This window comes from Notolepis coatsorum (assembly GCF_963971535.1).
Source record: "Notolepis coatsorum genome assembly, chromosome: 11".
Lineage (NCBI taxonomy): Eukaryota > Metazoa > Chordata > Actinopteri > Aulopiformes > Paralepididae > Notolepis > Notolepis coatsorum.
The window spans coordinates 14411185-14429295 of record NC_140175.1 but is presented as its reverse complement, the minus strand read 5'-3'; the positions used below and the strand labels follow the sequence as shown (position 1 = coordinate 14429295).

General features: G+C 41.9%; 1 protein-coding gene across 2 annotated transcripts in view; it reads right to left on the bottom strand.

Moving 5' to 3' along the window:
- Positions 1 to 4998: 4998 nt before the first annotated feature.
- Positions 4999 to 18111, bottom strand: part of trappc13 (trafficking protein particle complex subunit 13) — a 29843-nt gene continuing 16730 nt past the window's right edge. The window contains exons 7-13 of one of the 2 annotated variants that reach the window (XM_084325503.1): positions 17876 to 17920; positions 17162 to 17179; positions 12823 to 12956; positions 8762 to 8966; positions 7654 to 7754; positions 6175 to 6322; positions 4999 to 5262 (exon numbers count right to left, since the gene is read on the bottom strand). In XM_084325503.1, coding sequence (XP_084181629.1) covers positions 5155 to 5262; positions 6175 to 6322; positions 7654 to 7754; positions 8762 to 8966; positions 12823 to 12956; positions 17162 to 17179; positions 17876 to 17920 — 759 coding nt within the window. In that variant the 3' untranslated portion in view covers positions 4999 to 5154. The remainder of the gene's footprint in view (positions 5263 to 6174; positions 6323 to 7653; positions 7755 to 8761; positions 8967 to 12822; positions 12957 to 17161; positions 17180 to 17875; positions 17921 to 18111) is intronic. The other variant, XM_084325504.1, reaches the window with a different exon arrangement.

Sequence of the window (18111 nt, the reverse complement as noted above, 5' to 3'; positions counted from 1 at the left end):
CACGACGAGGGCGCTGGAGTGGGAGAGGAGAACGAAGAGAGGAGGGAAAGCAGGAACAACCTTGGAAACGGCATCCGACACACATCTAGATTCAAGACTGCGTCATAAACACTCAGCTAAGAGAGAGAGAGCATTAGAACACACTACATCTATTATTGACTGAGCGAGTCATTCTTCTTTCTCACGAGTCGTTTCATTCCAAAAAAATATCATGTTGTTATACCGTACATGTTGTGCAGTGGTATAGCGAAAGTTGAAAATTACTGCCCTGTTTGCGCACTGAACCGAAACCCGGAGCGACCATGTCATCTCGTTGTGGCCAGTAGAGGGGGTTGGGAGAAGGATGCATTTTACGAAGCATTACCTAGTAAACAAATGTCGACTCTTTTTTCGCTCATTCAAGACACAGAGCATCAGGTTTACCTTGTTTTCTAATCGTGTCGTTATCAATGTTATTATTTTTTGTATCAAAATATGTTACGTTTACCACGACGGACATTTCAACCCCCCGATTGCGTGGGACTTGAATCATGGCTTTTGACGACTGAATGCAACTTTTCCAATAAGTAAGTGTGTCGCTGTATAATAATGTTTGCAGCCCCGTGTCATCTTATTATTGCACCTTGGCAAACACAGATGTGTCGACACCATTACCCCTTTAAACCCATCTATTTGCTCATTCATTCATATGGAAATATTCTGATTGTTAATTTTGCATGCTCTTAACGGAACATGCCAACTTTTTGGGAAATTCGCTTATTTGCCATCTACCCTGGAGTTAGACAAGAACATACATACCCTTTTGTTCTCTGTGCATGCATTAGGCTTAGGGAACAGCACCGTTAGCCTAGCTTAGCGTCATTCACTGGAAGTAGGTGTGCCAGTGTAGCCTAGTTCCCAACAGTCACGAAATACACTCCAAATACAACTCCAAAACTTTCCTGTAAACATGTTGTGACCTGTATGTATACCACGTGGAGATTTTTTTTTGACATTTTCGTTTTCTAAGCAGATATATAGCCTACTCTACTACTGCTTTTTGAAAAACAGGGCTTTTGAGGTGATGAAATTCGGTTAGGCAAAAAAAAATTCAGAGTATATATCTGCTTAGAAAACGAAAACGGCAATTCTTTTAACATTTCTCCACGTGGTAAATACACAGGTCACAACATGTTTACAGACAAGTTTTGGAGTTGTATTTGGAGTGTATTTCGTGACTGTTGGGAACTAGGCTACACTGGCACACCTACTTCCAGTGAATGACGCTAAGCTAGGCTAACAGTGCGGCTGTTCCCTATAAGTCTAATGCATGCACAGAGAAGAAAAGGGTATGTATCTGCTTGTCTAAATCCAGGGTAGATGGCAAATAAGCAAATTTCCCAAAAAGTTGGCGTGTTCCTTTAAATCTGATATTTGTAGTCAGGTGCTTTATGGAAACAAATAAACATGCTTGTAAAACAGGGCAGAATAACGTTTTGTCTAAAACATGTCAATAAATGTCTTGAAATTGTGTAATTCTCTGAGCCCACAATCTTAAAAGTACATTTGACGTAGCTTCACTTGTTCTTTCTGAACATCTCGACCCTGAACAGTTACAATTTCATATAGTATAATATCTACATCCTGATCTGCAATGCACTTTTTAGAACTGTATATACTAATCTTTATTTTAGTCATCTTATTTTATTCTATGCTAAATTTATTGTATTGCACTGCACTTTTTTTAGAACTGTATATATACTATATAGTCATCTTTATTTTAGTCATCTTATTTGATTCTATGCTAAAATTATTGTATATTTTATTATTGGAAGCTGCTATAGTCGAGGGACTACAATAAATAGATTTTCACTCTTCTTGCTGTAAAGTACTGAAATAAGTGACAATAAAGGAATCTGAATCTGAAGTTAGAAAACGGATCGATGTTCAAACTTAATGCAGTAGTGATTATCTTGTCTTTCCAATAAGACACACTTTGTTGAACAATCTCTAAGTTCTCTAAAGGTTCTGTAAACAAGACTAAATCTGGGGCATGTTATCGAGCAGGGCTCTCTCCTTTTAATGGATATCTGATTTTGAAAGGAAAGAAAAGTCATTATTTGGAGTAGGGCTGTCCCCGACTAAGGATTTGGATGGTCGACTAGGATTGGCCAAAATTTGCCGTTAGTCGACTATTGGTCGACAAAAAAAAGTATAATATTAAAAAAAAAAAAAATGTTATTCCATTTGGGCTGTGGGGGTGCTTAATGTCTGAAGCAGTCGACTGAAGGCTTCTTGTCCTCTGTGAAAGCATGCAATTGGTCCACTGATGGATACATCTTGATATTTGTCTAGTGTGTTCATTAGATGGGTGAAATCCTCTTTCAGTGCCTCTGTGCCTGTTTTCTTAGGCAGTTAGCCTCTGGTATGTGCGCCATTAGCGTTAGCCACGCTTCTAGGCCACTTTTCTTTTGGAAAGAATGATAATATTTTTTTATTTATTTTTAATTTTTTAATATATTCGACTAAGAGGTTGGCCAGTCGACTACGGCTCCTTTTGACCGATTAGTCGACTAATCGATTAATAGGGGTCAGCCCTAATTTGGAGTATTAAGTACTGTTACATACATATGTGTGTGTGTGTGTACAGGTGCAGCTCAATAAATTAGAATATTGTGGAAAAGTCAATATATTTCGCTGTATTGATGCAGTAATTTGTGCAAAAGGGAGCCCCAACCAAGTACTGAGTGAACATACATGAACATACTTTTCAGAAGGCCGACATTTCTATATAAATTTTTTTTTTCAAACTTTCTGAGATACAGAATTTTGGGCTTTCATGAGCTGTAAGCCATAATCATCTAAATTAAAACAAATAAAGGCTGGAAATATTTCACTTTGTGTGTAATGAATCTATAATATATGAGTTTCTCTTTTTGAATTGAATTACTGAAATAAAATAACTTTCCCACAATATTCTAATTTATTGAGCTGCACCTGTATATATATAAAATAAGGTACTAGAGACAGGGATTATCTTTAGAAACATTTAATAAGGTGCAAAAAAAATCACTGACGTTTCAACACAGCAGTTTTCTTCAGAGTGAAGTGTTGAAACGTTGTGATTTTGTTGCACCCCATAAAATTATTACTGCATTATTATTATTATGTTTCTAAGGATGATCCGTGTCTCCAGTACCTTCCTTCTTGACGACTATATGGTCCTTTATCTGAGCAGAACCGGGGGGGGGGGGGGGGGGACGACGGGATGGGAGGTGCAGAGAACATTGTGTGTACCTGTGGGTCGCCCATCGTGTGTGTGTGTGTTAATCTGATGACAAATAAAGACTTCTTCATATGTTTTATGGTGTGGAAGAAAACCCACACAAACCTGGGGACAACATGCAAACTCCACAGAACGCCCTCAGGACCCTTCTCGCTGTGAGACAGCGGTGTTAACCACTGCACCACACATCTCAATACCCCAGCTCTTGATTTGGCTAACTTCTTGAGACTTTGAGAGTAGATTAGTCTTAGGCTATAATTAATAATTATATAATAATTCATTACATTTATATAGCACTTTTCTCAGACTCAAAGCGCTTTACAATAATATAGGGTAGAAAACCTTGGGCTATGCAGGCTCAATGGCTGCCATACACTGGCACCCGTCACACATCACACTACACAGCGGCTGAACGGCTCAGGAGACAGGGATTGATATCAGCCAATTAAGGGGAAGGGATGATTAGGTGGCCTTGATGTCAGAGACCTGATTGGGAATTTGACCAGGAACGTCGGGGAACCCCCTACTCTTTGCGATAGACCCCCATAACGACCGAGATTCAATCAGGACCTCGGTTTAGCGTCTCATCCGAATAAATGGGTCACCACCAGTGGCTCACGAGGTAGAGCAGTCATCTGGTCATCTGACGGTTGCAGGTTTGATCCCGGCTCCTGTCAGCAGTGTGGGTCGAGACGCTTAACCCGTGACTGCTCTGGACAAGTGGTTTTGGCATCTTGCACGTGAATGTGAGGCACACGTTGTAAAGCGCTTTGGGGTAAAAGATCTATATAAATGCAGCTCATCCATTTACGATTCACCAAATCAGCTGAACCTACCAGCAGCCTAGCTTGTTGGATGTTACAAACATTTCCTAAACATAATAATCACAACTACCGGTACCTACGTCATAGTACATCCATATCACATGTAAAATAATGCTGTATATACCATATATATATATTCTTACTGTATACATATCTATCCACATCCGTCTGTACATACCTACATATAATCCTTTTTACATATCTGTAGATACTCGTACTTTTCGGACTATAAGCCGCGGCTTTTCCCCCCATTTTTCGACCCTGCGGCTTATATAACGGTGCGGCTTATATGTGACTCGACGTGACCAAACCCGAAAATGTTAAAATCTAAATATTGCTTTTTTGACTGCATTGAAATGTTATTTATATGTTCCCTTATTTGCTAAACTTAATACAACTTGTAAATGAGGTAATTCTTGTTATTTGTCCGACAGTATTGTGTCCCAATGCTAATTACATATGGTAATTAAACATTAAAACACCTGCGGCTTATAGTCCAGTGCGGCTTATATATGTACACATCATTCAATTTAGCTGCTGCGGCTTATAGTCAGGTGCGGCTTATAGTGCAAAAAGTACGGTATATCTATATCTGTACATATCCCTTACCTACTCTTACTAGTTACGCTGCTGGCCAGTATGACTTACTACCATAGTGTCTTTACACCTGTATCACTGTACATATTAATACTACAATTCTGTACATACATCTGATTAGCTATTACTCAGTACTGTAGTACCAAGTTATATATTTAATACCCAGTTTAATCTCCTGTACATTGTATATTACTGTCACAATCAATCAATCAATCAATCTGTACAGTACTTGTTGTATGATGACAATACATTTGAATCCAATCCTTTTGGAAATGTATCAAGACAAAGCAAAGATTATACGTCTAATTAAGTTAATGCTTTTATTCAAATGTAATACACATTTAAAAGAAAATAATGTTAAAAACAATATGATAAAACATGATCAGCTCAGGGTGCAAAGAAGGTAGGTGCAGAAGTCCAGGTTTGGTCCATTCAAATGTAAAATGCGCAGTAAGACACGACACGGCTCTAACTCTCGCGGCCGATATACGGACAGACCACGCAGACTTGTGCGATGTCGTCGTATTCATACGTCCTCTTCAGAAACGTGTCCGTGAGTCTTAGACCGGAAATACTCTGAAACAAACGGAAAGAAACAGTGAGGTCACTCGACACGGAACGGCCTCTCAATTCAGAACATTTTCACATCTACCGACGTCTTTCCTGAAGCGTTATAAAGTCAAATGTAAGACTTTTTAAGACCACTTTATTTTTCTCCCATCCCAATTTCGTATTATCCAATTCTTCCCTCCCCTGTCTTGAACGTTGCTAGACTATGCCTCCCACTGGTCGGCTGTAGTGAGGATAGAAGCCTTGCATCACGTGTCCCCTCCGGTACACGAGGAGGCAGCCTGTTGCATCTTTTCACCGCAGCAGCTCGAACTCTCAGTGGCGAGGAGTAACGCATGGGAGGCTCACGCTGCCCCCGATGCTTCCTGTTTCCGCCGCACCGGCGTCACCAAACCGACCTGTAGGAGTCCACCTGTCCACAACGTCCGATCCCCACCCACCGGCTTTCCCACCCTCTAACACTGCCAATTGTGTTAGTATGACGACCGGCCAGCCGGTAGAAACGCAGAGAGCTGGGCTCGAACCCAGCGTCTCCTGCGTTAGTGGCGAGCGCCTTGCCCACTGTGCCAATCAGCCACCCTTTTTAAGACTACTTTTAATTTTAATTCAATTTAATTTAATACCAACTTCACAACCATACTAGCAAAAAACAACACATAGCAACACTGAACTGGCGGCTGCACCAATTTAAATTCTTGTGCGTTCCATACAAGCTCTCACCAAGCTCCCGGTAGCCCCGCTAAAAAACAACGACTTGAATACAAAAACATTTCATATATTTAATACCATTTCATCTCCCGTGCAAATAAAATTTAAGACTTTTTAATACCTTTTAAGGCCTTAAATTGAGAATTATGATTAGAATACTTTTTAATACCACCGCAGATACCCCGTTATCATTAAAAGCCGGGGCCGTACCTGCAAGCCCTGGACGGAGGAGAGCAGTTTGAGGGGCAGCGAGAGGGAGGAGCTGGGGTTGACCTTGCCCAGCTGTCTCCCCGACACGCCACACCAGTGGATGGAGCGCGTGTTGCACATCTCCAGGACCAGGTCCATGGTTCTCTCGCTGCAACACAGACAGAGGGGGGGGGGGGGGGGAGGAGACGCTTAACCTCGGCTCTGCCGTCAGTCACAATACCACCAGGGATAACATTATGTTGATGTCATGGTTAGTGGTGTAACGATTCAATACAGAATCGGGGGGAAAAATAAGAACATTTTAAAAAGTAAAATTTGGGGAAATAAAAACAATTGGAACATTTTAAATTAGGAAAATTAAAAAAAATTACAATTTGAATTTTTATTTGTTTTGAAAACAGTTACAAATTTGGAAAACAAAAAAACAATGATGTTCAATACAACATCTAACTAACTAACTATCAACTTGTCCTCTCGCTCTGAGTCTCTTCTTTTTCTCAGGAGGTAGAGCGCTCGTCTGGTAATCAATCGTCTGGTTCAATTCCAGCTCCTCCTGGCAGTGTGTCTAATTGTCCTTGAGCGAGACACTTTACCCCCGACAGCTCCTGATGATCTGGGACCCTGCTTGGTTGTCCCTACCGTCGGTGTGTGAATGGTTGAGTGGATGAATGAGTGAACGGGTGAATGTGAGGCATAGGTTGTAAAGCGATTAGGATAAAAGCTATATATTAGTTATATAAATGCAGACCCCTCAGTTTAACTGGTGGTATGGCTACTGCTGTTAGCATAATGTTTAACTTGTGGTAATAGATTGGCTACTGCTATTAGCATAATGTTTAACTTGTGGTAATGGTATGGCTACTGCTATTAGCATAATGTTTAACTTGTGGTAATGGTATGGCTACTGCTATTAGCATAATGTTTAACTTGTGGTAATGGTATGGCTACTGCTATTAGCATAATGTTTAACTTGTGGTAATGGTATGGCTACTGCTATTAGCATAATGTTTAACTGGTGGTAATGGTATGGCTACTGCTATTAGCATGATGTTTAACTTGTGGTAATGGTATGGCTACTGCTATTAGCATAATGTTTAACTGGTGGTATGGTTACTGCTATTAGCATAATGTTTAACTTGTGGTAATGGTATGGCTACTGCTATTAGCATAATGTTTAAGGCAAATGTTCATTGTTTACGACTTTGAAATAAAAGAAAATATAGGTTTTCGGAGCCAAACCAAGCTGAGTATATAAGATATAATTAGAGCTCTGTTGTATGAATAAATGTCAACGCATAAAGAATCAAAAATCGAATCGAAGCGTGACCTCAAAACCTAAATTCGTATAGATTCTGAAAATGTGTGCATCATTACACCCCTAAAATGGGACATTTAACACTTTTGATTTGATTAAATCAGTCGGCTGAAGGCGTCTGCCACAAGGTTCTGGTAGGAATGTGTCGAACCGACGGGGTTTACCTGCAGTTGGTGATTTTACAGGTGATGTCAAAGGGTTCTTCCAGGTTGACCGTGTCAGGAATGATTTCTAACGACAACCTGACGTCCCCATACCCAGGGGCCTGGAGGACACAGAGGAGGACGGACAAATTAAGCAAAACTTGGACACAATTTGGACAGTAGTAGAAATAACACGTCAGCTTTAAGTTTTATAAACAGGCTGTTCATCTCGACCCTCCTACTGTGAGACACTATAGAAGGTCATGTGACCAGAGACCCCAATGTCTCCCAACAACCCCCCCCCCCACCTGCTCTTTTATTGTCCTTCCCTCCATACACCTCCATTCCCCTCCTGGTCACTCATCCCACGCCTCCAACTGACAGGGTTCTCCCTCACCCAACTACTGTCAAGTGTTTTATAAGAGTAACTTACCCATAAACAAATATGGCTCAAGATTATATACTTCTATGGTCCATTTAGTCACATCAATAATAATCAATCATCAATAATCACTAATACCATTCTCTGCAGCCTCACCCTCTCATCATCAATAATAACTAATACCATTATCTGTAGCCTCCCTCTCTCATAATCAATAATAACTAATACCATTATCTGTAGCCTCCCTCTCTCATAATCAATAATAACTAATACCATTATCTGTAGCCTCCCTCTCTCATAATCAATAATAACTAATACCATTATCTGTAGCCTCCCTCTCTCATCAATAATAACTAATACCATTCTCTGTAGCCTCCCTCTCTCATAATCAATAATAACTAATACCATTATCTTCAGCCTCCCTCTCTCATCAATAATAACTAATACCATTATCTGTAGCATCCCTCTCTCATCATCAATAATAACGAATACCAGTCTCTGCAGCCTCTCTCTCATAATCAATAATAACTAATACCATTCTCTGCAGCCTCCCTCTTGCATAATCAATAATCACTAATACTATTCTCTGCAGCCTCCCTCTCTCATAATCAATAATAACTAATACCATTCTCTTCAGCCTCCCTCTCGCATAATCAATAAGCACTAATACCATTCTCTGTAGCCTCCCTCTCTCATAATCAATAATCAATAATACCATTCTCTTCAGCCTCCCTCTCACATAATCACCAATACCATTCTCTGCAGCTGGCTGGTCTGCAGCCTCCCTCTCTCCCCCAGGTTGGTCTTCCACACGATGTCCAGCTTGCCGATCACCGTCACGCCCTTGATGACGCCGGCCTTCTCGGCGAACTCCGGCTTGGGCTTCAGGCAGTACAGGTACTGCCGCGTGTCCATGGGCTGCAGGTAGGACATCTTCCCGAAGGTGGACTCTCTGCGGCGGGGAGAGAGAGAGGACACAGCGGCCGGTGAGAACCACAGAGAGCCAGGCGGGGAGAGAGAGGGCACACAGCGGCCGGTGAGAACCACAGAGAGCCAGGCGGGGAGAGAGGGGGGACACAGCGGCCGGTGAGAACCACAGAGAGCCAGGCGGGGAGAGAGAGGGCACACAGCGGCCGGTGAGAACCACAGAGAGCCACCGCCCGCTGCGTTCAGACACTCGCTGCTGCTCAGATGTACTCCGTATTGTATTAAAAGTCATGTTTATATTGTAATCTTTCCATGCGACATGGAAGCACAAAATACAGTACTCCGGTCTCGGTTATAGCCATTAAAATACTAAAATAACTAAATAAATACTAAAACAAATAATGATCCCCGTGATAAACATGCAAACTGATTCAATAAAAACGAATGATTCAAATAAAATCTTCAGAAATGTTTACGCAAATTCCTGAGATGGTAAATGGTAGCAACGCAACATGAATTTTGACCCATTGAATGGAAGTTGTGTGTAAACGCTCTCCAACAAACATGACCCCAATGGGCATACAGGGTATAATAAAATAATTAAAGGTCAAACTTTTGAACTTTGAAAAAGTCATAACTCCTACGCCGTGAGTCCGATATACAAAGAAACTTGGTCCAGGCATCCTTCTATCCTCACTCTACAAACTTGCCTCAAGGAGCCATTAAGTCTGCCATATTTCCCAGTTACCCTCCGAGAGGCCCTTTTGTCCTCTCACCAGGTCCTTTTGTCCTGTCACCAGGTCCTTTTGTCCTCTCACCAGGTCCTTTTGTCCTCTCACCAGGTCCTTTTGTCCTCTCACCAGGCCCTTTTGTCCTCTCACCAGGCCCTTTTGTCCTCTCACCAGGTCCTTTTGTCCTCTCACCAGGTCCTTTTGTCCCGTCACCAGGTCCTTTTGTCCCGTCACCAGGTCCTTTTGTCCTCTCACCAGGTCCTCTTGTCCTCTCACCAGGTCCTCTTGTCCTCTCACCAGGACCTTTTGTCCTCTCACCAGGTCCTTTAGTCCTCTCACCAGGTCCTCTTGTCCTCTCACCAGGTCCTTTTGTCCTCTCACCAGGCCCTTTTGTCCTCTCACCAGGTTCTATGTTAAGCTTGGAGACAATGTATCCGAGGAACATGACAGCAATTTTGGAGTCGCACAAGGAAGCTGCCTTGGTCCATTACTCTTCTCACTATATATGCTGCCCCTCAGGGACATCATTCGAGACCACAATGTATGCTTCCATAGTTATGCTGATGATACACAACTATATATCTCCGCAGAACCAAATAACACTACAGCCATACAGTCCATTACAAATTGTCTGTTAGCAATAAACAAGTGGATGAACAATAACTTCCTAAAATTAAACGAAAGCAAGACCGAAATCCTATTGATCGGCCCAAAAGCGAAAAGGGAAGTGCTTTGTAAAAACCTGGGGAGTCTGTCATCCTATGTAAAGACTGAGGTTACAAGCCTAGGTGTCATCTTGGACTCAGACCTGACCTTTAAGTCTCATATAAATAAAGCCATGAAAACGTCATTCTTCCACCTAAGAAACATAGCGAAAGTAAGACCTTTCGTAAATAAAAAGGATGCAGAGAAACTTATTCATGCTTTTGTATCAAGTCGGCTTGACTATTGTAATGCACTGTTCACTGGTCTTCCCAAAGCAACCATTGGGAAGCTTCAGCTTATCCAAAACTCTGCAGCTCGATTACTAACTCATACAAGGAGAAGAGAACATATCACTCCAGTCCTGGCCACTCTGCACTGGCTTCCAATAACTCATAGAATTGATTTTAAGGTCCTTTTCCTAACATATAAAGCTCTTAATGAGCAAGGCCCAAAATACATAGCAAATTCCCTAGTTAGTTAACTGCCCTCAAGAACGCTACGGTCATCCACTACAGGTTTACTAGACACGCCCAGAAACCAAAAAAGGATAGGAAGTATGGCATTTGCCAACTATGCCCCAAAACTATGGAACACACTACCAACACACATCAGAAACGCCAGCTCTATACACATTTTTAAAGGAAAATTAAAAACGTACCTATACAGTCTAGCTTACAAATAGTTATCACTTGGAAAAACCTGATGGATCCATGAGGCTAGGATAAGCCTTGTGGACCCAACTTTTTAGATGAAGGAACGGGTACATAGGAGACACGCCTCCAGTTTTTCAAAAGTTTTTGACACGCCTCAGCTTCTGAGCTGAACGGTCGTGTTTTTGCGGACCTCCCAAACTTTCAAACTTTTTAGATGAAGGAACGGGTAAATAGGAGACACGCCTCCAGTTTTTCAAACGTTTTTGACACGCCTCAGCTTCTGAGCTGAACGGTCGTGTTTTTGCGGACCTCCCAAACTTTCAAACTTTAGACTGTTTTCTTTATACGTTTTTCTTTTTCTTTCTTTCTACCACAATACACGGCCACTGATGGGTCCATGGGACTTGGTAAAGCACTATGGACCCAAACTCTGGCCACTGACCACATGAGGGAACGGGTACATACGCACACAATACACGGCCACTGATGGATCCATGGGACTTGGTAAAGCACTATGGACCCAACTATGACTACTGATAAAAACGTAACTACACTAGCGTTATAAGAGCTAAACATTGCTACCTACCATACAAGTGCATTGGTTTAGTGCACTTCCGGTTGCCACTGAGCGGAAATGTTTGTGCGGACCTGTTCTCCCAAACTGGTAAGCAAATGACTGTTTTTACGTTATTTTCATTTTTACGTTACTATTATTATTATTATTTTTTTTTTTTTTTTAAACATTGATCTTAACTGATCACTGTGACTTTATTGCTTTTATCGTTATATATGCCTATAATTGTGTACAGCACTTTGAGCTACATGACATGTATGAAAGGTGCTTTATAAATACTTACTTACTTACTTACTTTTGTCCTCTCACCAGGCCCTTTTGTCCTCTCACCAGGCCCTTTTGTCCTCTCACCAGGTCCTTTTGTCCTCTCACCAGGTCCTTTTGTCCTCTCACCAGGTCCTTTTGTCCTCTCACCAGGCCCTTTTGTCCTCTCACCAGGCCCTTTTGTCCTCTCACCAGGCCCTTTTGTCCTCTCACCAGGTCCTTTTGTCCTCTCACCAGGCCCTTTTGTCCTCTCACCAGGTCCTTTTGTCCTCTCACCAGGCCCTTTTGTCCTCTCACCAGGTCCTTTTGTCCTCTCACCAGGCCCTTTTGTCCTCTCACCAGGCCCTTTTGTCCTCTCACCAGGTCCTTTTGTCCTCTCACCAGGCCCTTTTGTCCTCTCACCAGGCCCTTTTGTCCTCTCACCAGGCCCTTTTGTCCTCTCACCAGGCCCTTTTGTCCTCTCACCAGGCCCTTTTGTCCTCTCACCAGGCCCTTTTGTCCTCTCACCAGGTCCTTTTGTCCTCTCACCAGGTCCTTTTGTCCTCTCACCAGGCCCTTTGTCCTCTCACCAGGTCCTCTTGTCCTCTTACCAGGTCCTTTTGTCCTCTCACCAGGTCCTTTTGTCCTCTTACCAGGTCCTTTTGTCCTCTCACCAGGCCCTTTCGTCCTCTCACCAGGAGATTTTGTCCTCTCACCAGGAGATTATGCTTGTTTTGGTAATTTTTTTTAGTTTTACTTTAGTTTTGTATATTGTATATTTTGTATAGTGTTTGGTCTTTATTCTTTTGACTTTCTTTACTGTATGAAGCACAATCTCAGGGGCTCATACAGAACCAAGGATTTCACTGCAATGTACATGTACTTTATATGTGACAAATAAAACAAAACATTTGAAATAAAATATTGAAATAAAGGCGAAATAAAGGTTAAATAAACAAGTACTGGTGTGTTTACCCGTCGCTCTCGCTGGCCACTGTGTTGAGCTCCGTGACGTTGTACATCATGGAGGGCTCTAGCGAGACCTTCTCCATGAACATGGGCGAGGTGGTGATGTTCTGGATCTGAGCCTCCAGGAACACCTCATCTGTCTGGGGGGGGCAGGGGTCAGGGGTCAATGCCAACGTTAGCCGACACCAACTGCAATAACATCACCTCCGAGGCCAACTGAGCTGAGACACTGACTTCATGATCAAGTGTTAAAGATCCTCTCCACACCTTGTTTTATATTCAATAACAATTTGTTTGGTTTGTCCACCGAAAATGTTCAATAAACTACTGAAAACACACCTCTTCAAACAATATCTGAAATAAATAAATGTTTAAAGACTAACCTTCTTAGTTTTAGTCTTTTTACTATTATGTACCTTACTACTATACAATACTTATACTACTACCCATCATACTAACATGTCTATACTACTAATATGCTACTATACGTATACTACTACCTATCATGCTAATGTCTATACTACTATACTTATACTACTACCTATCATGCTAATATGTCTATACTACTATGATACTATTCTTATACTACTACCCATCATACAAATATGTCTATACTAGTATACTTATACTACTACCCATCATGCTAATATGTCTATACTACTATGCTTATACTACTACCCATCATGCTAATATGTCTATACTACTATGCTACAATACTTATACTACTACTACGCTAATATGTCTATACAACTATAATGCTACTATACTTATACTACTACCTACTATGCCAATATGTCTATACTACTATGCTACTATGCTTATACTCCTGCTGACTTGTTGTTAAATGAAAATATCTTAACAGCATCCCTACACCTTTGCCCTAAATGAGATTGTAAGGATCTATGAAGGGCCTCTCTGGTGACAAGATCTGCACAAATCTGCACGAAAGAAAACATGTTTTTGAGTGGAGAGGACCTTTAAGTATTAGCCTAGTATAGTCCCATCATTCTTATTCTTATTCATATACGAATCATATAACAAAATAGAAATCTAGTGATATCGTCTAAATTGTAGCGGCTAAACATTTAACTATGAGACCGTCTGAATTAAGAATAGAATACAACACTAGTCCTAGCAAAGTGTGCTCAGTGTACCTTTGAGGAGAGGGTTAGTACAATGCCGGCCAGCAGGGAATGAAATAACGAGAGAGAGAGAGAGAAGCAGAGATTAGTTCATGCCTGCAATTCACAGTATGAGAATAAAAAAACGGGACCACAGACCATTCTGACTGAAGTTAATGTTAAAAAGCACAGCGTAATTCGTCCCATGCAAACCCTGAGCGTCCGAAAGGAACACGCCGGCATTCTGGGAAACGTAGTCCGACAAGAAGAGGGACGCCGACATCCTCTCTGTGCGTTCAGTAGACAGCTATCCGGCTGCGAGCTGAGCTAGGCTGGCGCAGCGCAAATTAATGGAGGCGGATATGGACCACTAGCCTAGCTCGCCTGGTAAGTGGAAGGTTCCCGGTTCGATTCCCACTCCTCCTAGCAGTGTGTCGAAGTGTCCTTGAGCAAGACATTTAACCCCCTAACTGCTCCCGGTGAGGAGGTCGCCACTTTGCATGGTCGCCTTCAGCCGTCGGTGTGTGAATGTGTGAGTGAATGTGTGAGTGAATGTGTGAGTGAATGTGTGAGTGAATGTGTGTGTGAATGTGTGAGTGAATGTGTGAGTGAATGTGTGAGTGAATGGGTGAGTGAATGGGTGAGTGAATGTGTGAGTGAATGGGTGAGTGAATGTGTGAGTGAATGTGTGAGTGAATGGGTGAGTGAATGTGTGAGTGAATGTGTGTGTGAATGTGTGTGTGAATGTGTGAGTGAATGTGTGAGTGAATGTGTGAGTGAATGTGTGAGTGAATGTGTGAGTGAATGTGTGTGTGAATGTGTGAGTGAATGTGTGAGTGAATGTGTGAGTGAATGGGTGAGTGAATGTGTGTGTGAATGTGTGAGTGAATGTGTGAGTGAATGTGTGAGTGAATGTGTGAGTGAATGTGTGAGTGAATGGGTGAGTGAATGTGTGAATGTGAGGCTTAAGTTGTAAAGCGCTTTGGATAAAAGCTCTATAGCTCATGTAATGAACTCCAACAGTCCGTAAAGCTTGAGATTCTCCCCTCTGTTGCAGAGTTTAAAACCTTGATCTCCAACCTTTGTCAATCAAGTTGTACGTGTTTCAATTGATTTGTTATCCTTACTTTTGTCTCGTCTTGTTGTCTTATTGTTATGATTTTATATGCCTTTCTTTGCTCATCTCTGTATGTCCACTCGACGTGACTGTAAATGAGGGAATCCTCAGTTGCCTTTCGAGTTTAAATAAAGGTGTGAAATGTACCATTTAGCTGCTCTGTATCCGCTTCTATTAATTTGTGCTAAGCTAGGCTAGCTTGCAGCCGGATAGCTTTCTACTGAACGCACAGAGAGAGGATAATGAGTAGCTTATGCTTATCTTCTTGTCCGACTCTGGAGACGGTAAAAGCGCATTTCCCATAATGTTGGCGCGTTCCTTTAACCCAACACCTGAATCCTCTCGGACGCAGCGGCCTACAACCAGATCCGTGTTACAATGCGGCTGGTTTGGACTGGTGAGGAAAACGTCTCTCACATCACGTCGATTCCGTGTAAACTGAAGAGAGTGATTAAAGGTGGTGTAAGTGGTATTTATTTTGTTAAAGTAAGTGTTAAGTAGCTCTACATTCTGATATAGTGTGTTTGGTCAGTAACATGGGTCTCTCCCAGTCCCTCCACTCTGCAGTAAACAGACAATACATTTCCTGGTATCCCGTTCCCACTTTATCTAATCAGGAGAGAGAACCCTAGATATTTGTACTTACTTCAAGAGGTTTTGCCAAGCCAAATTTGCTCACTGCACTGGTAGATTATTTTGACTTGTTTCAAGGACACATTTGCTTAAAACTAGTTTTTATTTCTTATTTTTGCAGTGTGGAGTTCTCTCTCCTGATTGAATGACCAGAGACCCATGTTACTGACCAGACACTCTATATCAGTGATGGCTGTTTACTGCAGAGCAGGAGGGACTGGGAGACCCATGTTACTGACCAGACACTATATTAGTGATGGCTGTTTACTGCAGAGTGGAGGGACTGGGAGACCCATGTTACTGACCAGACACTATATTAGTGATGGCTGTTTACTGCAGAGTGGAGGGACTGGGAGACCCATGTTACTGACCAGACACTCTATATCAGTGATGGCTGTTTACTGCAGAACAGGAGGGACTGGGAGACCCATGTTACTGACCAGACACTATATTAGTGATGGCTGTTTACTGCAGAACAGGAGGGACTGGGAGACCCATGTTACTGACCAGACACTATATTAGTGATGGCTGTTTACTGCAGAGTGGAGGGACTGGGAGACCCATGTTACTGACCAGACACTCTACATCAGTGATGGCTGTTTACTGCAGAGAAGGAGGGACTGGGAGACCCATGTTACTGACCAGACACTCTACATCAGTGATGGCTGTTTACTGCAGAGCAGGAGGGACTGGGAGACCCATGTTACTGACCAGACACTCTATATCAGTGATGGCAGTCAGAAAGTAGAGCTACTATTTTAACATGTAGAACAAGAAAATACCACTTACAGCACCTTTAAGTCACGTCTGTTGATAAATCACCCGACGATAAAAATCAACACTGGCCTGTCCCCCATAGCATTGTTGGTTCCAATCAATAAAAAAAATTAAAGAAAAGATTTGAAATAGTCAGGAAATTAAGATTGGGAAATGCATTCGAAGACCCCCCCCCCCCCCCCCATTTCACGTCTGATTTTCTCTTAATACAAATCATTCAAATGGCTGTGTGCAACCAAGGTGAATCAAAGCGTACAGTAGTACTACAGCCAGATTTGCCAAATGATGATGAATCGTTTTGCTCACTGCAACGCCAACCCTCCTCGATTACCAGAGAATGTACTTCCTGCACCATAACCTCTCGAGTGTGATTAGACGCCCCGCGTGAGATGAGTTAGCAAGATGGCGTAAGCGTCCAGAGAAAGAGCAGGAGCAACAAAAAGAAAAGTGGAAAGCAGACGTCGTATATCTTCACAATATCGTTTACTCTGCCGATTCTGCTACGGTTTAGCTAACTTTTTATTACATTTTTAATCTGCAATGTCATTTCCATTTTCTTTTTGCTACGTTGCTCCTTCTTGATGGCCCCAGGAAACAAATAAAAGAAGACAAACTCTGCTGCAAAACAAAAAAAGAGAGATTTGTAAAAAGCTAAAGAAAATAAAATATCAGCAATGAGAACAGAGAAAACAATTACCACAGAACTGAGGTCACTCTAATGGAGGAAATAAAATACAACACAATAAATAAATGAAGTTACATGCCAAGGATCATGACAATGAATATATTCATTCTAACAAACAAAAAGGAAAGGAAACGCTACTAGTATGCAAATGAGAGGAAGCTTATCATCCGTGCCTTGGGAAGACCTTGTATCTCCCCCCCGTATCTCCCGAGCCGAGGACGACCTAGACAACAATACTGGGTTTGATTCTGCAACAGCTGGCACCCGAGTCTGCAACCAATTCAACTCTTTTAAAATATAAAAATGAAACATCATCGAGTTGTCAATGAGGAAACTATTTTTATTTTATTTTTTTTATCTTTTCGATTCCCGATGAGTCAATTAAAGTCGTTTTTTCCCCCGTTTTTTTTTTTGGAGATACAAGGCTTTTCCAGGACGGATCAGTCTTACACAACACAGACTAGTCTACATTTTTAGCAACTGTGAAGGTTCCTAACCATGGGATGATGACACATGATATGAAGCATGTTACGTACGCTACAATAATAAAAATGAGTATGTCACACAGTACACAGTTCTTGAATTGGTAGAAAGCCATCATGTGTGAGATGATGTGAGGGGTAGAGACAGTCATTAAGTTCACATTACAGCTTCACGTTACAGAGAGAGCGTGCGGGGAGGGGAGGGGGACGGGGACGGGGGGGTGGGGGGGTAAGAACACCTTACCTCTGCATTGTAGAACTTAGTCTTGACGTCCAGCGGCTTTAGAACCTGGTTAAAAATAGATTGCAGGCTGAACGCTTTCTCACCTGGCTCCTCCATTCAAACCGCAGAGTTAAATCCACAAACACATTACAAGAAAAGATTGAAAAGAATCCATAGGAATCAGAGGAGTCTTAAGAGATAAAACGAAGGAATTCTACAGCTCCTCTTTTTAAAAAGAGTCTTGAGGGAAGCTGGGA